At 47.4% G+C, this 22,402-nt stretch overlaps 1 protein-coding gene across 1 annotated transcript in view; it reads left to right on the top strand.

The window, feature by feature from the left end:
* The window catches only part of LOC136533022 (uncharacterized), a 52,192-nt gene extending 31,489 nt beyond the window's left edge, over positions 1 to 20,703 (top strand). Inside the window, exon 2 of the mRNA XM_066525593.1 lies at positions 20,509 to 20,703. Within this exon, the coding sequence (XP_066381690.1) occupies positions 20,509 to 20,703 (195 nt within the window). The remainder of the gene's footprint in view (positions 1 to 20,508) is intronic.
* The last annotated feature ends 1,699 nt before the right edge of the window (positions 20,704 to 22,402 follow it).

Raw genomic sequence — 22,402 nt, 5'->3', positions numbered from 1 at the left:
CTGGGCAAAATAGTGTGAGCACCGGATGGAGGGAGTTAAGGTGAGCTCAGGGTTATGAGCAATGGAACTACTACCACTCCTACGTGCCTTACCTCCCAACCTATCAATTTGGCGGCGCACCTGATCGGCGGCAAGCAAAAACATCAATTTGTCGGTGGGTAGTGATCGGTCGGGCTTGAGGGGAACTAGGCATCTAGCTGACTACCTATGCCACTCACTGGTGCGAGGAATTGGACTGAGAAGCCTTGAGCTAGGCAAAATGAAGGGGTGGAGGGCATGATGCCTCGCATGCGACAGCGACTCCGGCCACATGCTAGCATGGCACTACTGACATAGACAACCTGTCCTCTCCTCCCTATCTTGCAGGTGGGGTAGTACGCGCAGTCATGGTAGCAGAGGTAGATGGAATGAGTGGCTGGCATCGTGCCACCGGACACAGCAGTGGCACGGCGGTAGGTGAGGTGCATGGCTGAGAGCGCGTGCGCACGAGAGGGCGGCTGCGACCAAGACACACAGCTTGGCGTGGTAGATGAATTAGAGGGTGGAGCGACTACCACGGTGACCTAGCAATGATGGCCATAGCCTCAGCTTGACTCTGCATGATGCTCAGCAGCCAAAGGGTGGTGCACGCACGCTGCAATAGTGCAAACCTGGCCACAGCCGACCGGAGCTAGCCAACGAGAGGCCAAGGCATTACGCGGCATCAGCCAGGCGCACGAGCTGGCCAGCGACCATAGCCTAGCCATGGCGTGAGCCCAGCGCCAATAGTGTTGCACACGCGGTGATCGCAAACTCAAGCTGAGCGGCTACTATGAGTGGCGTGCACACATTTTAAAGCAAAGCAAAAGCAACTGACGACCACGATTTGAGGTTTAACTAATTCCCCTATTCTAAAGTCAACCATACCAGCTATCAAATGAAGCAATCACAAAGACCAAAGAGCAACCAGAGAAGGAGACAGAAGGATGCTAACATGAGCTCATCACGCTGAACGTTAGTTCATGAACCGAGCACTAACTCATGACTCACAGCATGTTCTAAGGAAGTTCGAGCCAATTTAAAATGAGCAAAGTGGCATTCATCACCACTTCGACCTACACCCTGATCAAGTGCTCACTTAGAGGCAACCAACAACACCAAAACATGAAACTAGTGTTTAAGTAATTTAGTTAGAACTTAAACGCCAAAATGGCATTGTCTTCTCCCTTTCAGACTTAGAAAACCAAAAGTTTAGCTTGAACTAAACATTCATTAACAATCTTGCCACAATTTTTTAAAATGTCCAAACCTCATTAACTGCTACCTACAAGTATTTCATGCAATAGTCCATACCTTATACTAACCCATAGGAGCAAAATATTTAAGCACCATTTAACTATTTGCTCAATATAATTCACCAAAAATGGCATTTTAAACATAAGTTCAAATTCTCACCGATTCAATGAAAAGTTCTAGTTTAATTTTTGGATTCGCTGTTTGAGCTCCCAAAACACTGGTTAGCACTATTCTCTTTCCAAACCTAAAGTTGCATTCTTAAATACACTATTTGCTCATCATTTTTACATAAGCACTATACACAAATTATATTTTGTTTTTGTTTATAGAAATAGTTTTTCGTTGACCTTAACCTAGGTGCTAAGCAAGCTCATAACACCAGAGGTGTTACACTGAGTACTTTATGTACTCAACCCCCCTCCATCTACATTTTCAGGAGTTAAGCTACAAGAGGTTATGCTTAGATGGAACAACTGGGACTATGCCAGGATAGGACACTAGGAAAATACCCGAAGATGGAGCCGTACGAGAGAGCTACGCTAGGATTACGACGTTACGATATAGGATTACGCTAGAGGAATAAGGCTAAGGTTGTGTCCACACTCCAAGTTGCTTATAGGAAATGGAGCCACATTGACATAGGACCACTGTCTTAGAACACTGATATAGGAAACAAGGCCAGTGGCCCAAGCTATGTAAACCCAAACCATATAACATGTTTTTCCCATTAGCAATAAAAGTATGGGGGTTTTTATATCAATCTTGTTGAGCTGTGCGTATCAGCTACAGATACATATGCATAGTGGACCCTAGAATTGGGGGACCAACAATTGCCTTCTCCACGCGCGTCTTGAGGTGGGGCTATTTAAGCAAGGTAAGGGGAGCCTATCTAGCAAACTCCAACCTTATTCCTCTCTTAGCATCAGAAAAACTAGAGAAAACCTTGAGTTGCACATAGTCTCCCATCACCATGACCTCCCTCGTCCTGCATCACCTCCAGCGCCGCTAGGAGAAGGCCTTCAAGATTAGTTTCCGCCAACACCTATGTGTGGCTATATGTCCGCTCGTTTCCTCAGTGTGAGTGGAAGTTTTGCTATGATAGGGAGGAAAGCATGCAGCCATGGAGCTTTGTCATGACGTAAGAAGGAAACACACTTGTTTTCCTTCCTTCTCTTCCCCATGGTTTCCTGTGCTGGTTGGTCTCCTCGCGGGGATCCTTCTCCTCCTCTCGGGGCTCCTTCTCCTCGCAGGGTAGAGAGCACTTGAAGGGTTCTAGTGTCCGCTTGGTACAAGTGACCGATTTCTCGTGCACAAGCGCAAGCCTCCCTCGTCCTGCATCAACTCTAGCACCGCTGGGAGGTGTCCTATGTAGTTGGGTATGGGTAAACCCCATACTTGAAAGGTCTTTGTTATTGTACATGTGGAAGTATTCGATAGGTCTTTGTTATTGTACACCTGTCGAAAGTAGTGGAGTTTATCAATAAAAAGTTCATTTACCAACTTTATTGTTGTATATGTTCGACTCTGTTAGATCAGATGACACTGGTTTTTGAAGTAACTAATGATGATCAGTTTATGTAAATAGTTGTATCAAATGGTAGACATGTGTGCTATTAGATCAAATAGCATTGGTTCTCTTATTAGTAAGTAACGGTAACATGCAAGGGAATCTAAACCACAGTGTGCCCTCTACTCCATCGTGCTGTAGTAGCGATATATTAACCGTCGTGATCTCGTACGTAACTTCACTTGTTTTGCTTCCTTCCTAGAGCTCTCCCCTTCCCACAGTCGGGTATGGGTTCAATAGGTCTTTATTATTGTAAACCTGTTTATTATTGTAAACCTATTTAATGTAATGGACTTTATCAATAAAGAGCTACTTGCAGCACTTTATTATTGTGTAATATTTGCCTCGTTCGAGTCTTTTAGGAGGATGATAAGGTGTACATGTGTGCTATTTCATCAAGCGGCAAGGGTTCCCAATGTAAATAAAGGTGATCTATTTAGTACCATAGGCGCATCATACGGTATACATATGCACAATTAGAATAGTGGTACTTGGATGGCTTGGATAATTTTCTCTCTTGTGTATACACATGCTGCCATGTACCCATGTTCGTTCTGCTTCTGCTTTTATAGAAGGATTTATGAAGAAGCGGTTATCTATGAGTACAATGATCCCTCATCTACACCGCTCTTATCAACGCATGTTCATATGGTGTACGTCGACGCATCAACTCTGAGTTCCCATGTACACATGCGCCTGTCCCTTTTTTTAAGATCTCTGCGCCTCCCTTTGGTTCCTCTAGATATTGCGCATCATTAAGTTATAATGCCAGGAAATCTAAACTGCATCGTATGGAACACCGGCTTAGTGTGTGAGTAATGAATATCCTGGCTTCCAACACCATCTCACCACTTTCCTCGGGAACCGGCGTCTTCCCTAATGCGCATATGTTGGTATAAATTAATGCACACAGAATAATCTGCAAGCGCATAGATATTTTACCATTGTAGCACTTCACCGAGAGTAACCCAGTTTTATATCGAACCCAAAGGAACAGAGGTGAGAGTAACTAATTCTAACTTAACCTAACTTCACAATCAAGGCTAGATAATAGGACAATAGAGGAGACTGCTAAGGTTTTCTAGTTCTAACTTCGGTAAGCTTTGTCTTTTATTGTTCAATTCTGGGGATATTACCTGAGAAAACATAGGCAGAGTATGTTTCCTATAGTAACAAAGTCCTGCTAGGCCTACTAACGGGAGGTGGAGTACAGAGGATTCAATGAGGCTATAAGAGTCACCCTCGCAAGCTACCACCGATCCAAAAAATAGGGTACATTCATGAGTAACCGAGTCTAAGCACCATGCTTACACTACGACTACTACTTTAACCTAGAACCTACAAGGATTAAAGTACTCAAAAAAGAGTCGCAAACCTAAAGAATAATATGAACAAGATGCTTACTTGAATTAGAAGTCGATTACTAGAGAAATCTCAGAAGCAAGCTCAAGAAGAACTTGATTCCGCTAGGGTACAAGCCATAGAGAGAGCACCAACAGGCCAGGACTCCTCTAAAACTCTTCCCTCTCACTCTATCTCTCTATCTCTAGAACAAGATTAGATCCAATCGAGGACTAATCTTCTCTTGATTGCTAGCCCTGATCCTGGTGGACATATGAATTAGGGTTTCTGGCTTCTTAGCTCTCAGGATCAAATGAGGCTTATGCCTAGAGGGAGAGGCAGGGGTTGGATTATATAGCCCTGAGGGTCCAACATGAGCCCTTGGATCAAACCGACTTAAGTAACGATGAAGATGCATCCTAGGAGGTGGTGGGAAACCGGCATAGCGATGAGGTTGATAGGTAGGCCCATAGGGGGTCGAGTGGCCTGACAGTGGGGCTAGGCAGCCCCACATGTCATCGTCTAGTCCTCTACTTCGGTGACATGGCTCCTAGATCCTTCTAGAGTCTTCCCACATAGATACCACGACGGGATTCCATGTTTTCCTTTGATGATTAGGTCATCCTTGGTGGTTTTCTGATTAAATCCTGCTAGAAATGCAGATTCACTAAAACTCATGGAATTTGTCAGTTTAAACCCCTAAGTCTACATTGGTGATTCATTTATGCCCCTATACATGTTTAATTGATGGTTAAATATGTACGATAACTACCATCAACAGTATACCTAGATCACGTGGATCTTGACTGCTCCTCTCCGCTTCTCCATCTTCAAGGGTGGCCTATTTAAGCCAGGCCTGGTTGCGCTTCTTGGCAATCCACAAACTCTTTCCTTCTTAGATACAGATAGATACAAAGCTCTTGAGCCAACCTTCTATATTTTCTTTATCGCCATGGCGCTCCTTCGCCAACTACTCCGGTGGCAGTAGCGGCATTGGGAGAAGACCTTCAAGATTGGGTACTATCGACATCTAGGCGTAGCAAGGGCTGCTCGATCTAGGTGCTAGTGGAAGTTTTGCAATGAAGGGGGTTGCTTAGAGACCTGTTGTAAGGATCTTTGTAGCCTTCTCTCAATCCACCCATACATTAGTTAGCTCTTCACTATTAATACATGGTCCACTTATCTCTCTCATAAGTTTCTTGATTCTTATGTCTAAGAGCAAGTATAATAGCAGGATGTAAATAGCCTGAATGCTGATGTGGAGGAGAGAGAAGAAGAGAGAGAGGAGAAGCAGGCTGAATGCTTATGTAGAGCAGCATCGCATTTCTTTGTTATTGTACACCTAGTAGTCTTCGATAGGCCTTTGTTATTGTACAACTATGGAATGTAACTGAAGTTATCAATGAAATTACTATGATAATTGTTACTGTGTTGTTTATATATAGTTTTTGCCTTACAAAACAATTAATAACTGAATGACTGTGACATGAGCGGTTTACGTAAATCATCATATCATATAGTGTACTTCTGTGCTATTAGATCAAATGTGCCAGGGAATCAAATGTCACATGGTTTATATATATTGGCATGGTTTATAAAAAATGTTCTGTAGAAACTATCCATTGGGACCATGTTTTCTATATATACTAGTGTCTATGAAAATTAATAGGCATAGAAATTATATAGTTTCTAGCATTGGGACTACCTTCTATATTTCTTATACTGGTATTAATTGTGTTTATTAGTGCAGATGACTTGAATAACTTGTATTAAGAAATTGAAAACATGTGCAAGGGAATCTGAACCGCATCATACGAGAAGGAAGGTGACTGTAACAAGTTTAGAAAGGAATCATACTTGGCATATCATTGTATTAAGGAGAATGAAGTGTTTATCATACAAATCCCCATCACCCATATATATACATATCAACATTGATCTGAGCAGAATCTAGGCCTACACAAAATATATTGTACTCGCTCTTAAGATGCGTGATCTAGGCCTACCCCTCCCGTATGTTGTATTCACCGTTTCATACATTGTTCATTCCCTATAATCTGGTGAATGTGTTGTGCTGCATCAGATTGACTTGTCATGGTGATCCGGTGTGGGTATCAAGTGGGAGGCGTTCATCCGGCCATCAATTGCATGGTGGCACTTGATCTTGGGCGTTGCACATGATCTGAACGGCTTAGCCAAAAACAGTGTGGTTTGGTTCTCGAGGCGATCCATGCTGAGCCCGTGCCAGCCGATTGTGGTTCCCAAGGCACCGCTTTATCGCTCCCTACCATTTCACATTAAAGCGGAGGGCCGCTCCTATTATTAAAATGCCTAGTACCCATTTCTCCACCTGCACACGCCTAGCCTATTGAGAAATCCCATTCTCCTCACCCTCTACTACAACTCTACCACCCACGCCCTCCCCAATCCCCATGGCTTTGCCATGTCGACCTCCTGCTCCCATTTTTGTTCGCCTCCCAACTGTTCACGCTAGTCTCCGGTGCCTCCGTCGCCCTCCTGCATGCTCTGCGGTGCTCCGACATCTTTGGCACCATCGCCCTCGCCGGGACCGATGGTCTCGGCATGCTCCTATTCGCCTGTGGCAGTATTGACGGTCTTGGCATGCTCCCATTCACCCTCGCCGGTCCTAATGCCGCCCTCCCGTTCGCCCTCGCTGGTGCGCTACCCCTCCCTACAGTTGTCATTTCTACACTCCCCGGACTATGTCAGCACTGACTCCAAGGATGACCGCCTCCATGGGTACGTGATGCCTATCATAAGGGGTCACCAGCTATGCATCATCAACATCAACGAGTAGATGCACTGTCCCATCTGCCCCCGTTTGGTGAACTAGCAGTGGACCTGGGATGCGGCCAAAAACCACATCCTAGGGATTATGAACTCCAATGCCCAGGACGACAAGAAGAGGAGCCGCCACCGTGTCCTAGCGAGGAATGAGGGATGGCTTCTGCTATCGTGAATCCGGTGAGTAATGAGGGCACCATGCATTGTCACCAGGAGTTATATGTACCCACTCGACATGTGCCAATTCACACGGGAGCTATATCTAAATTAGCAATCATGACTTCGATCAGTGGGATGGCACTGATCTTATATTGTGAAGTCATGTAGAAGTAGGATGTAAGTTAGCATGAAAATGATTTTGAGCAGTAGGATGGCACTGGTCTTATAATGTAATACAAGTCATGTTATATTAGTGATATTAACTCTCCTAAAGTACAAGCTAGTACAATGATTGGGTTGTCGGTTCCTACATTAGAATGCAAATTTTGGCAACAAACCAATTAGGCAAACACAAATTTTGGCCACAAATAATATATTTCATAATGGCAATTTGGGGTATCAAGTATCAACCAATAATATTGATTTGGCAACCAAAATTAGAGTTTCTAAAGTGCCTTGAAAACATGGCAATTGGGTCTTAGCGTTTGATACAGTCGTCGCCCCTGAAAGCATCTAGGTCCCTAGTTGGGTTTCGGTGATTAATGACAATACAAGATTACTATGACTAACATGTGTTTTGCAAAGGCAATTTAAGTTAGGTCATGGTAATGGAGATTAATTGGGCAATCGAGGTGGTCATGCCCCTACGATGGAAATTGTTTCGATTTCAAAGGATGGACGACAAGGTTAAGGGTGACTAGTTCTAAGTGTTGATTGGAGTTGGAGAGACACTTAGAGTAGTTTAGGACTTTGTTTTTCCTTTGGCCATACTATTAAGGGGGGTATGGATGGGTAGCTTGACCTAGATGAGTCTAGTGAGTTAGGTGTGGTGCACACTTGTTAAAACTAGCACTATGTAACTCCACAACATCCCTATGATCCTATGGAGCAAACTCCATTCACATATGATCGTGAGTTGGAAGTGAATGGAGGGTCAAATGCTGACCGGACACTGGCTCCGATTGGACCGAACGCTGGCTGCAGCGTCCAGTCAGTTCATTTGATCAAGGAGATTGCGTCTGGCGTGACTGGACGCTGAGTGGTCAAGTGACCGGACGCTGAGGTTCAGCATCCGGTCGACTCCAGTAAGGTTCTAGAAGAGAAAATCTACGACCGGATGCGTCCGGTCAGTTATGACTAGACCCTAGGGGTTCAGCATTCGGTCGAGTACAGTAAGGTTCCACTAAGGGTTTAATGTGACCAGACACGTCCGGTTAGTGATGATTGGACGCTGCCAGCGTCCGGTCAACACTTAAACACTATTGTGCGGGTTGAACTGACTGGAGCGTCCGGTCAACCCGTAGAGGCACATAACGGTTCATTTTTAGCCCTTGTTATAAATAGAATCTCCACTCGTGTGTGGAGTTATTTTTGCTCATTCCAACAGTTGAGAAACACGTTTGTGAGTGCTAAGAAGAGCAAGGTCCTAGTGAGGTGATTGAGATTTGAGAATCCAAGAGAGTAGCCTCATTAGTGAATCAAGAGTAGCAAAGTGTGCATCCATCAATCTCATTAGGCTTCGCGTGGTCAAGTGGGAGTTTGTGCTTGTTACTCTTGGTGATCGCCATCACCTAGACGGCTTGGTGGTGATTGGGAGCTTAGTGATCACCCGACGGAGCTTGTGGGTGACCCAACTCAAGTTGTGAGCGGTTGTGGGTGATTCACCGTGATGGAGTGTCAAAGAATCAACCCATAGAGAGCACTTGATCCTTGCACGGATCAAGGGGGAGCTACACCCTTGCGCAGGTGCTCCAATGAGGACTAGTGGGGAGTGGCGACTCTTCGATACCTTGGCAAAACATCGTCGCGTTCCTCTCTCTCCATTTACTTTGAGCATTTACTTCAAGCAATTCAATACTTGTTTTTACATTCATAAAATTGCCATGCTAGAGTAAGTTTGGAACATAGGTTGCAAGTCCTTTGTGCGTTAGATTGATAGAAACACTTTTCTAGGCACAAGGGGTTAATTGGGCTAACCATAGGATTTAATTATTGCAAAAAAATTTAGAATTAACCTAATTCACCCCCCCCCCTCTTGGGCATCTTGATCCTTTCAATTTGTATTAGAGCCTCGTGCTCATGTTTTTAAGCTTAATCGCTTAGAGCAAGATGTCTCACGGGGATGGACCTCCTCCTATCTTTGAGGGAGATGACTTTCCATATTGGAAAATCCGCATGGAGGCATACTTAGAAGCTCTAGACGTTGGTATACTTAGAGCCATCTCACAAGGCTTCCCAAAACCTCAGGATGCTACACACTTACAAGGCGATGAGGTTAATTATGAAAAGTGGAATGCAAAGGCTCGAAACACCATCTTTAGAGGCCTTTGTGTCGATGAAATATGGTCGGCAGTCTACCTAGGGGTATGCCCAAGGTAGTAGATTGTCGGTAGACAGATGCGCAAGCCACAAACAAGACGGTGATGCAAGACAGACATGAGGTTTTATCCAGGTTCGGCCACCAAGAAGGCATAATACATATGTCCTACGTCTGATTGTATTGCTGTATGTCAATGAGAGATATTTTTTAGAGGGGTCCCTGTCCACCTTATATAGTTCGGGGGGCAGGGTTACAGATCTGGAAACTAATCCTAGTCAGTTACAATTGCCATAGGTGGCCGGATAAGGATTCCTATTCTAACCGACCAAGATCTTGCTTGATCGCCAAATCTATCTTGACTCCTTGCGCGGGACTCCGAATAGGTTGGCCGGGCTGCGTGTCGTCTTTTGGTGGACTGGACCCACTGATCTGGGCCAGCCCAAGCTTAGCCTTAAGGGTATAGGGGTTAATACCCCCACAGCTAGTCCCCGAGCACCATGTATTATGCTGCGATATGCCATTTTAACCTTCTCCGAATAGTAAGGCTTGAGTCCTTGACATCTCTGACCATCATTGTCGCCAGAGAAGTAGGTTGTCCGAAGAATGTATGGTGCTCTTAAGAAAAAAGAAAAAGATTTCTGTCCTATGAAGTGTGCCCACTTGTATTTCTGAAAAGAAATGTAAGTGAATCTTGAAGCGTAGCATCCTTGATCATCAAAGGCATAGGGGTCGAAAAACAAACACATTCACCGCAAGGTGAAGTGTGCCCACTTAGTCCCCGAGCCTGGTAGTAGGTGACGTAGGCACGTGGTGCCAGGGTCTAAAAAGAATTCCCAGTTAAGTTGAGAACCCAATCGTCGTACAGGCGATACAAGATGCACCGGTAGGTGCATCGTACCAATGTAGTCCCCAGGCTTGCTGGAAGGCGAAGTATGAGCCTTGTAGCAAGGTCTAAATAAATATCTCTCAACTGTATGTGAGTACAAATCACATGTAGCCGAGGAGAATGATCTCCGAGCAGGGGTCAGGATAGTTCCCGAGCACGATAGTAATCCTTACAATCAGTCAAAGCATAGGGGTCAATTAAATAAACACATTCACCGCAAGGTGAAGTGTGCCCACTTAGTCCCCGATCCTGGTAGTAGGTGACGTAGGCACGTGGTGCTAGGGTCTAAAAAGAATTTGCACTGGAGTTAAGAATCCAATCGTCGTACAGGCGATACGAGATGCACCGGCAGGTGCATCGTACCGATGTAGTCCCCGAGCTTGCTGGAAGGCGAAGTATGAGCCTTGTAGCAAGGTCTAAATAAATGTCTCTCAACTCTATGTGAGTACAAATCACATGTAGCCGAGGAGAGCAGTCTCCGAGCAGTGGTCGGGATAGTCCCCGAGCACATTAGTGGTTGGAGCAGTCCCCGAACACGGTAGTGGTCGTAGCAGTCCCCGAGCATGGTAGTGGTCGGAGCAGTCCCCGAGCATGGTAGTGGTCTGGGTAGTCCCCGAGCACGGTAGTGGTCTAGGCAGTCCCCAAGAAAGGTAATGATCGGAGCAGTCCCCGAGCATGGTAGTGGTCGGAGCAGTCCTCGAGCATGGCAATGGTCTGGACCATCCTTGAGCACAAGACATGCAGCGAAGAAATGAACGCCTCTTGTACTATTATTTGGTGTATTTATTTATCTTCTTATTCTGTCAAGTCCAATCGTACACGTCTAGTCAAAAAAGCAGACAGGTATAGCATGTTATACTATCTTCTTGCCCTTTCTAGCAAACAGTCGCTTGACACCTGTAAAGAGGTGCATCAGTGTGGGCCCTCTCACACTAGCAATGAAGAGGCGCGTACACTGGTAATGAAGGGGCGCGTTTATTGGCGTAGATCTCGAGGTTGTGAAAACAACCATCTACGACGCGTGTGCACGTCTCCCAAGAATCTCAAGCGGACAAAACGACGAAACTCTTGGTTAATTATAATATAGAACTGGTAAGTTACTTTTTACCGATCCCCATTATCATTCACCGCCGTAGCCTTCTTCTTCCTCTTGCCAAACCCTATACCTCCGAAATCATCACCAATCATCCCTCCACCGTATCCACCCCTTTAGCAAGGACGGATTAATGGTGAAGAGAGACGCCCAGAAGAAAGCCGGAGTCATGTCGAAGGAGTGGTGGAAGTCAAGGAGCAACGAGCAGACCATCGAAGACCTCGTCACCATGGGAGTGCTCCACAATAAGGCACTCACGGTATGGTGCACGCCGGAAGGAGAAAGCTACCCCAATCCACAACTAGGTGAGATTGTGGTTTTTGAGGATTTCTTCAAGCGGGGTTTTGGGGTTCCAGTGCACCCTTTCCTTTAGGGGCTCTGTTTGTATTACGAGATTGGGATTTGCAATCTGCATCCCAACTTGATTCTTCTTGTCTCCACCTTCATTCATCTTTGCGAAGCATATGGTGGCTTCTAGCCCCATTTCGACCTCTTTCGCCATCTGTTCTGTCTGCGGAAGAAAGGAAGTGGCGGCTCAAAGATAGCCAGAGGCGTATACCTCAATCTGCGTGATGGGATGAAGACCCAGTACATGCACTACCCCTAGAACACATCGCTGGATGACCGATACAAGAAGTGGTTCTACATCCGCGAAGAGCCGAACACGATCACCCTGTGCGACATGGGGTTCATTCTGGAGAAGAAGAACAGTTGGTCGGAGAAGACCGAGCACTTGGAACAGATCACAGAACTACTTGGGATGATCCCATGGGGGAAACTAGATGGTCCAAGTGTGGTCGGGAACTTCATCAACCGAAGGATCCAGCCCTGCCAGAGGAGGGTACATCCTGGCTACGAATACTAGGGTAGCACAGATCCAACGAGGACTAGGAAAGAGGCGCTTGACAAGATCGAAGTCAAAGCCAGGATTGGAGAGCTATTCAACTTAGCTGATCCAAATTATGTCAGATTGAGTGACATCGAGCACGCCTTCAAGCTAGCCCAACCTCCCCCAAAGGTAAATTATGCTGCCTTGTACCCGTAGAGTTATGTTGTAATAGAAACTTACTGTGTTGTTGCCTGTATATTTCTCAGATTAATGGTCGTGACAAAGCAGCAGTGTTCGTGTCTCCACCCCCTGGTGTGGATTGGCCTCAAGTTGTCAGCCCAACCGCCTAGACCAGCGCTAGGATCGAAGACATCGACTGGGCTGTACTTGGGGTTGGGGAGGAGGCAACGGCTAGGGCTGCTGGCAAGCGGCCGGCGGCCAACAAGCATCGTCAGGCCATCTTTCCATTGTCAGATGATGAAACAGAGGATGTAGACATCTTCCGACTCATCCCTCGAAAGAGGAGGAGACAACTAGTGTCGACAGAGCAGGGTGGCTCCTCCGTGCCAGTGGAACTCGCATCGCTGACCACTACAATGCCGAGGACAAGCGACAAAGGGGTCGAGCATCAAGCCCCAGCATCGGTACTGGTCATGGAAAGTGACCCGGTGGCACCCACAGAGCACGTGGAGCAAGCACGGACGAAGAGACGCGCCTTCGCCACATCATTCCGTGCTTCCAAGCTATAAGTATCTGTAACCTTGATGTAAGCTTTCAATTTATATTGAATACTATTGTCTTATGAACTTATCTCTGATATATTAGGTCAATGTCCACCGAAAATCCCGACCAGCTAGCCGGGTGCGGCATGGCTTCGCCAGAAATGGTGGAGAGAACTGCCCAGCAGCCGGCTATGGAGGAACCTGTAGAAGAAAATCCACCGGAACCTCAGTAGACGAGCGGCCAGACAACAGTCCCTGAGCAGCTAGTCGAGAAGACAGCCAAGCCAAGTACAAGTGTTCTGAGCACTAACCCTGCTGAGGGGGATACTTCGGCGCCAAGGGGACCAGACTAAGCTGAGGAGCAGCAGCCAGAGGTGGCATAGAGCATGCTTGTCAATGCTACGGCTTATGGGAAAGCCATAGTGGTCGCAGAGACTACAAACTCCAGACCAGCGTCGCTTCCTGAACAAGAGGCTGAAGAGGACGAAGTAGAAGAGGTCTTGGGCCGTCCCCAAGACAAACGACAACATGTATATGTGTCGCGCTGGAGGAACGACCAGTGGGTTATGCATGAGGAAATCCCAGAGGTCAAAGAGACCCTGAAAGTTGAACGAGCGGCAAAACTTCTGGTGATAGAAGTCTAGGTATGTTTGGCTTGACCACTTGATCCTACTATTCAGTCAAACTGTCTGACTTAGCTTGTTTACATGTAGGACTTGATGAAGACTGCAAAGTACTGAAAAAAGTGCTTTGACCAGATTGAGGGGATCATGGCAAGCAATAGAGAACTGGCGGCCGAGGTGGAACACTTGCGCCACCAACTTGAAGCCGCCGACCAGGAGAGGACGGAGCAAGAGGCACAAAACCAGAACCTGGTCGTCTAGCTCAGTAACAAAGAGCAGGAAAAAACAAGTAAGTTATCATTTTATCACAGCAAGTGCATGACACGTGTTGTTGCATTGTTGGTAGTGACAGCTGTAGTGTAGGCTTAGAAGCTGAAGTAGTCCGTCTCCAAGAGGAGAATAGCCGTGTGGCCACAGAGTGTGATCGCCTGAAGGAGGACAATGAGAAACTGGCGCACGACCAGTCTCAACTCTGGGACTGCACAACTAAGATGAAGGAGGAACTGAAAAGTAAGTGTTCCAGACCACCTTGCTCATTCTTTTGCCTGCCTTATCTTGTCATGCTATTACATTTTGATGTCTTGTACGGTTTGCAATTTTAAAAGTCAATGCCAAGAAACATCTAGAAGCTGTGATGAAAGATCATGATGGCTAGAAGGCGCGATGCCTAGAGACCACCGAGGATTGGGACACATGGAAGAACCGGTGCCAGGAAGTGGTAACTAGCATTTTGTCTGTCCTTGACCTTATCGACCCAGCGCTTACAGAGGAAGTGCCAAGGACGCCGTAGCTCGGACTGGTCGAGAGATGCAGAAAGGCATGGGGATGGTTCCAAGAGTTCGTGAAGGAGGCGGGTGAGTACACAGGTGCACATGTGCTAAGCATGGTGCGTGCCCACTACCCCCTGATCGATCTCAAGCACCTGAAGGCTAGGTACCCAAAGGAGGTAGACCCAGACAAGGCTGAGGAGCTTTGGATGACCCAGCTGGACCTGTCGTCAAAGATAATTGGTGACATTAACCTGTGTGGAGGTGGGACAGCACCTGTACAGGGTACACCATCGACAAGTCAGCTAGAAATGCCATCAGTTGTGAGCTAACCGATGAAACCTACGGTCTCAACCAGCTAGGCATCAGTAGGGCCATCCTCTTCAGCTCGACCAGTACAAGTGTCCCCAAGACTCAAGCAGGATATCGGAAGCAGCAAGCAGCGGGTGTCGTGTGCCCTGACCAGCCAATAGAATAGGCTAGAGCTGTAGAAGAAGGACAAAGTTGTGTTATTGTAAACTTGGGCCTCTTCAGGCAAGCTTGTAATAACGTAACTGTATATCATCATAAGCTTGTTTGCTTTGTATAAAACATATTTAAGCTTAAAACTCATGTTGGTGTAACTAAGTGAGAACATGTTAATGTTCTGTTTAGCTGTACCATTTTACTCGACATGTCATCCTGAAAAGTTTGTGCGGCCCTAGTTTGCCATGTGGTCGGAGTGTGAGGTGCGTGACCTATGCACACGTAGACGCGAACAAGTCAAACCAGGGGGACCTGCCGATCACCCATAGCGTAGAGAGCGGATCCCATGCATGCGTTGGGAGGAACCGGAGACAGGGCCTGCTCCGAAAACCGTAGAAGGAATGGTGGTCGGCTTTTACTGGCTAAGTTAGAATAACCATAAAATTTGAAGTGACACATTAGAGTGGTCGGAGAAATCATAATAGCTTTATTGAAGTAAATCAAAAGTACAAGAGGAGTACATATCTCAGTAGTTAAGCATAGAAACGTCTAAGCTTGTCGATATGCCATGAATTTGGTACATCTGTACCATCCAGGTGAGCTAACCTGTAAGACGTTGGTCGTGTGACTTCCTTGATCATGAAGGGCCCCTCCCATGGGGTTGCGAGTTTATGAACACCAGCCTGATTCATCTTCCACTTCAGGACCAGGTCCCCAACCACGAAGAACCACTCTTTAATGTTCTTGTTGTAGTACCTACGCAAAACAGCAAGGTATTTGGCTGTACGTACACAGGAATTGAGCCACTTCTCTTCTGCACTATTCACTTCTAGCTCTCGTACTTCATTGACCTTGCCTTCGTCAAAGTTCTCTACCCATGCTAAACTGAAAGCTATATCTGCTGAGAGGACTGCCTCAGCGCCATAAACCATAAAGTATGGTGAGACGCCGGTGTTACGACTGGGCTGAGTTTTGAGGCCCCAGACCACGGCTGGCAACTCTTTGAGCCATCTTCCAAGAGCTTTGTCATTTTCTCTGTACATCCTCTTCTTCAATGCATCCAAGATCATGCCATTTGCCCGCTTGACTTGTCCATTAGCTCTAGGGTGCGCCACCGAGACATATTTTACTACTATGCTCCTTTCATCGCAGAAGTCCCAAAAAGCGTTCCCGGTGAACTGAGTACCCAGATCAGTGATGATGCTGTTAGGTATGCCGAAACGGTGGATGACCTAGTCAAGGAATGTGATAGCCTTTTCTGAGGATGCCTGTACCAGAGGCATGTATTCTATCCACTTAGAAAATTTGTCGATCAGCACAAAGACGCATGTAAATTTCCTAGGAGCCGGTTTGAAGGGCCCGATCATATCTAGTCCCCAGCATGCGAAGGGCCAAGAGGCTGGTATTGTCTGGATCTCATGTGCTGGTATGTGGATTCTCTTGGCGAAGAACTAACAACCCTCATAGTGGCGGACTAGCTTCTCTGCATCGGCTACTGCTAACGGCCAATAGAACCCTGCTCGGAAAGCCTTACCGACCAATGTTCTTGAGGCCACGTGGTTGCTGCAGGAGCCAGAGTGGATTTGGTCTAGGAGATGTTCACCATCCTCCTAGGTGATACACTTCATCAAGATTTCCTCCTTTGCGTTCTTGCGCCATAACTTGCCATCGATGAGCAGGTACTACTTACTGCGACGCATCAGGCGCTCATTTTCTATTCGATCAGTGTAACCGCTACCATCTGTTAGGTACTTGATGAAAGGTATTCTCCAGTCAGGCTCATGAGTGGTCGGAGGCGGCTCGGTGGTGCTCGACGCCGGAACCGTAGCCACCAATTGCTAGTCTAGAGGCTTATCTACCGTGGAATCTTCCTCTTCGATGGAAGGCGTGAGTAGGTCTTGGATGAATATGCCATGTGGGACTTTGGCTCGAGATGATCCTAACTTTGACAGCGCATCCGCTGCTTGATTTTTGTCTCGGACCACGTGTATGTACTCGATGCCATAGAACCTGCCTTCCAGCTTTCTGATTGATTTGCAGTATGCATCCATCTTTTCGCTGGTCGTGTCCCAGTCCTTGTTGAGTTGTTTGATGACCAGAGCCGAGTCTCCATAGACATAGAGACGTTTAACGCCGAGCTCAACCGCAATGCGCAAACCATGTAGGCATGCTTTGTACTCGGTGGCATTATTAGATGCTAGGAAATAAATCCTGAGGACATACCGAAGCTGCTCCTTGGATGGTGACACGAAAAGGACTCCTGCTCCCACACCATCAATGTTGAGAGAGCCATCGAAGTACATCGTCCAATACTCATCGGACCCCGGTGAGGCAGGCATGCTTAAGTCTATCCACTCGACGATGAAATCGACGAGTGCCTGAGACTTGATTGTAGTACGGCTTGCAAATTCCAAGGAGAAGGGGCATAGGTCCACTGCCCATTTGACGATGCGCCCATTCGCATCCTTGTTGCTAATGATGTCTCGTAGAGGGTACTCAGTCATGACCACCACACGATATCCATCGAAGTAATGTTTCAACTTTTGGGATGTTATCAGTATGGCATAGATCAACTTCTGAATCTGTGGGTACCTAGTCTTGGACTCATTGAGTACCTCACTGATGAAATAGATTGGTCGCTGTACCTTATAGACATGGCTGGGCTCGTCGCGCTCGACCACCATGGCCGTGGAGACCACTCGATTAGTAGCCGCAATGTAAAGCAGGAGTGTTTCATCTTCTCTAGGAGCAGTGAGGACCGGAGGTGACGTAAGGTATTGTTTCAGCTGTGTGAAGGCAGTGTCTGCTTCCTCTGACCACTCAAACTTTTTGGATGCTTTGAGCAATTTAAAGAACGGTAATCCTTTTTTGCCTAATCTTGATATGAAATGGCTGAGGGCGGCCATGCATCTGGTGAGCTTCTGAACATCCTTCACCTTTTTGGGTGTCTTCATGTCCAAGACAGCTTTGACTTTCTCTGGGTTAGGGCGTATGCCATCGTGACTGACGACATTGCCAAGTAGTATACTAGAAGGAACACCAAAGATGCACTTTTTTGGGTTTAATTTCCACTGGAATGTGTTAAGGGCTGCAAAGGTGCGTTCCAGGTTGTCAACAAGGGTATGTGCTTCCTTGGTTTTGACAACTATATCATCAACATAAGCCTCGACAAGGTCGTCTTTTATCTCGTCTTTGAGGCAGGCCTGTATAGCGCGTTGGTAGGTAGCCCCAATGTTCTTGAGCCCGAACGACATGGTCATGTAGCAGTAGGCGCCGAAAGGCGTGATAAAAGATATCCTGATCTGGTCATCCTTTTTTAGAGCAATCTGGTGATAACCAGAGTAGCAATCAAGAAAGGAAAGCAGCTCACAATAGGCGGTTGAATCTACGACCTCGTCTATGCGAGGTAAGCCGAAGGGGTCCTTAGGGCAGTGTTTGTTGAGATTAGTGTAATCAACGCACATTCTCCATTCATTATTCTTTTTGCGTACAAGAACTGGGTTGGCTAACCACTCTAGATGATACACTTCTTTGATAAATCTGGCTGCCAAAAGCCACATAACTTCTACCCTAATCGCCTCCTTTTTGTCGTGAGCGAACTATCGTAGCTTCTGCTTGATAGGTTTGGCCTTGCCGTTGACATTCAAGGAGTGCTTGATCAAGTTCCGAGGTACATCAGGCATGTTAGCAGGTTTCCATGCGAACACATCCACGTTGCTCCTCAAGAACCTGATGAGCGCATCTTCCTATTTGGGATCCAGGTTGGCCCCGATAAGGGCCGTTTTGCTAGGATCACCGTCGACCAGCTAGATCACCTTGTGTTCCTTGGACTTGATGTTCTTGCGTGGAGCCTCGAGCTCTGGGATCTCCAGGTGGTCGGTCGAGGTCTTCTTGGCGTCGAGCATGGTCTCAGCCATGCGAATATAGAGGTCGTGAGCCTCTGCTATTTTGAAACTATCGTCCTCGTAGGTATAAGCTGCGTACACGTTGCCTCGGAGGGTTAGAACTGCTTTCTCGGTAGGCATCTTGAGCACCAGATACCTGTAATGAGGTATGGCCATGAACTTGGTGAGCGACGGTCGACCAAGAATAGCATGGTAGGTGTCATCGAAGTCAGTGACCACGAAGTTGACATAGTCAGTGCGGAAGTGGTCCGGGGTCCCAAACTGCACAGGTAGCGTGATCTGCCCGAGAGGTGTAGAGCTCTGTCCAGGGAGAACACCCCAGAACTATGCCTCGTATGGCTTGAGGTCCGCCTAGGCTATCTTTAGGGCGGGCAGACTATTTTTGAACAGTATATCGATGGAGCTGCCGCCATCGATCAGTACTCTATCGAACTGAACCTTGTTGATACAAGGATCGAGGACTAGGGGAAAACGTCCTGGCTCAGGTATTGCAGCCCATTGGTCCTTTCTGCTGAAGGAGATTTCACAGTGAGACCATGGAGGGAGCCGTGGATCAGTGAGGAGGTTGTTGGTGTTGGCCACATTCAAGCAAGCGCGGGCGAGCAGCTTGCGTTCTTGTTTGGTCTCGATGGACACTTTGCCTCCGATGATGGTGTGCACGCGATCGGTTGGCTTGACATACTTGTGACGAGGATCTGCGTCTTCATCGTCGTTATCCTCGTTGCGCTGTTCCCCTGCGTCGTTAGGCTTGTCGGATGTATCCGGAGCCTGTTGACACATGTAGATAGACTTGAGAATATGGCAATTCTTTTTGGTATGGTTTGACTTAGGATGGAGCTGGCAGGGCCCTTTCAATGCTTTGGCATAGTCATCTTCATAGTTACGATGTCCGCCACCTTTTTTAACGGTGTTGACCTCGCCGTCGTCTTCCCGAGCACGCTTGCCCCTGTAATCGTCACGGTGGTTATGCCACTAATTACGTTGGTCGTAGTGGTCATGGGAGTCGTTGCACTGGTTGCGGCAGTCAAAATTGTTGTTCCGACCATGGTTGTCGCGGTAGTTGTCGTGGTGTGGGGGTGGTCGGAGCGTGGAACCCTTGCTGCTTCTTCAATAATTATCTTTTTAGCGTCGTCGGCGTCCGCATATTTCTTAGCGGTGGCCAGGAGCACTATGACCGATTCAGGTCTCTTGCGGAGGAGCTTGTCCCTTAGGGCATCATGGAAGCGGAGGCCAGTGATGAAAGCCTCGATTGCCTCATTGTCAGAGATTGATGGGACCTTGATGCGTATCTCCGAGAAACGCCGGATGTACTCGCGTAGTGGCTCATCTTTTTGATCTCGAATCCGTTGTAGATCATATTTGTTGTTGGGTTGTTCGCAAGTAGCAATGAAGTTATCGATGAAGGCTTGCTTGAGCTCTTGCCAAGAATCAAAGTAGTTTGCCGGCAAGCTAACTAGCCATTGGTGACCTACATGGCCAACAGCGACTAGGAAGTAGTTAGACATGATGTGCTCGTCAGCCATGGCTGATCTGCACGCAGTTTCATAGAGCATGACCCATAATTTGGGGTTCTCCTTGCCGTCGTACTTCTGAAGCTTCTCGAGCTTGAAGTTCTTGGGCCATATGACTTGGCGAAGGTGCGGAGTAAACTGCTTCAAACCCAGCGGGTCATGGGTAGTGTCATATTCCATACGGTGATAACTTTTGTGGGATGCTCGATCATTGGCTCTCTGGTTGATGCGATCGCACAGATCGCGTTCCCCGAGGTAGCAGCGGAGATCGTTATTGCCATCACGGCGATCTCGGTTGCCATCCTGATTAATCCTGTGACCGTGGTGACCATGGCAATTACCGTGGTTATCTCGGCGGTTGTCATCCCGAACATCACGGCGGTTGTTGTCCCGACCACTATAATGACCATCGTTTCCACCTTGACAGTTGTCTGATGGGTCGTTGTTGCGCGAGCCACGTTGGTTGGGTGGCTGTGAGCGACTTGAGTATTGGCGGCTGTGGCTTGATTCAATTGAAACAGATGGAGCCCGGGCTTGATTCACCATCTCTATGGTCTGAGCCATAGCAGCCGTCAGATAAGCTTGTATATCATCGCGAACTGCTTGGGTTTTGGGGGTGTTGGGTAGCCGTTGCATTGTTGCCATGGCGACGGCTATGTTGGTGCTTGGAGTCCTAAAGACATGTTTGTCCCCCACCTTGTCAAAAGCATTGTTGAATTTGCATGGCTGGACCCTTAAGCGTCGTGCCTCCTCTTCTGCTTTAGCTTCAATTTGCTAGCGATTAAACTGGTCAATATTGCGTGCCTCGCGTGCAATCCTTTCTTGTTCTGTTTCGCCAACTACTGGCGGTTCGTCATTGCTGACAACATTGATCAAATCCCCTCGCCTTGGCGGGAAAGACGGGAATTGTGGGAACCCCAGGGCGTGGTCTGGGATATCCAGATCGTATCTGACGCCTTTATCATCGTGATGCTGGAGCTTAGTGTGGATAGAGGCATTAGATGCGATGCCAGACGAGGAGCTAGAGTCACCCTCTTGGACCGTGTGGACGGATCCTTCTTGATAATCCACAATCCAGATCATGTTTACGAAGTTGCGTGGCTTCGGCCGAGGTCGATGTACAAGACATAGATCTGAGCAGCACTGTATATTATACGCGTAGTTGGAGGTAGCATTTCGTAGGCCGTAGGGCTAGACCTGGTAGTTCTCCATCGAGGCTTCGCACTTAGAAAGCTGGAGTCCCATCGCGGAGGCTAGCCGGCAATGAGCGGAGCGCCCTTCAGGAGTAGATATGACCACGAGATCTATACCAAGTCATGCAGGATGACTGGTCCACCGGGTCGGGTAGATCTATTGTGGGGAGCAGTTACATATTCATTAGGTTGACTTTGAATTGCATTTACCAGAGCTAGGGTTTTGGCAAGTTTAGTGCCGACCCGATCGATGGAGTCGAGCAGGTCGGTGTTGCCAATCTGCTTCCCTTCGTAGCGGGGAAGTGGACGACGAGTGGTCAGCGTGGCTGAAGATGATGCAGGCGTGGTCAGAGCTAGATGTACCATGGTCGAAGCCCGATCCATCATGGTCGGAGCCGTATCCACCGTGGTCGAAGCCATAGTCGATGCAGGTGAAGCAGTGGTCGACGCAGACTGAATCCACGCCTCCTCCGTGGTCATGGCGATGAAGTCGTCGGAGCCAGTGGTCTAGGTGATCTGGTTGATGGTGAACGTGAGGCCATTCGGCGTAGCCATGGAGCCGGGGATGATGACCATCTTGTTTGCTTGGAGAGCAGTACGCACACCCCCTACCTAGCACGCCACTGTCGATGAAATATGGTCGGCAGTCTACCTAGGGGTATGCCCAAGGTAGTAGATTATCAGCAGACAGATGCACAAGCCACAAACAAGATGGTGACGCAAGACAGACACGAGGTTTTATCCAGGTTCGGCTGCCAAGAAGGCATAATACCTACGTCCTGCGTCTGATTGTATTGCTGTATGTCAATGAGAGATGTTTTTTAGAGGGGTCCCCTGCCCGCCTTATATAGTCCAAGGGGCAGGATTACAGATCTAGAAACTAATCCTAGTCAGTTACAATTGTCATAGGTGGCCGGATAAGGATTCCTATTCTAACCGAC

The sequence above is a fragment of the Miscanthus floridulus genome, unplaced genomic scaffold (assembly GCF_019320115.1).
Source record: "Miscanthus floridulus cultivar M001 unplaced genomic scaffold, ASM1932011v1 fs_772_3_4, whole genome shotgun sequence".
Lineage (NCBI taxonomy): Eukaryota > Viridiplantae > Streptophyta > Magnoliopsida > Poales > Poaceae > Miscanthus > Miscanthus floridulus.
This window is presented reverse-complemented; position numbering and strand designations above follow the sequence as displayed.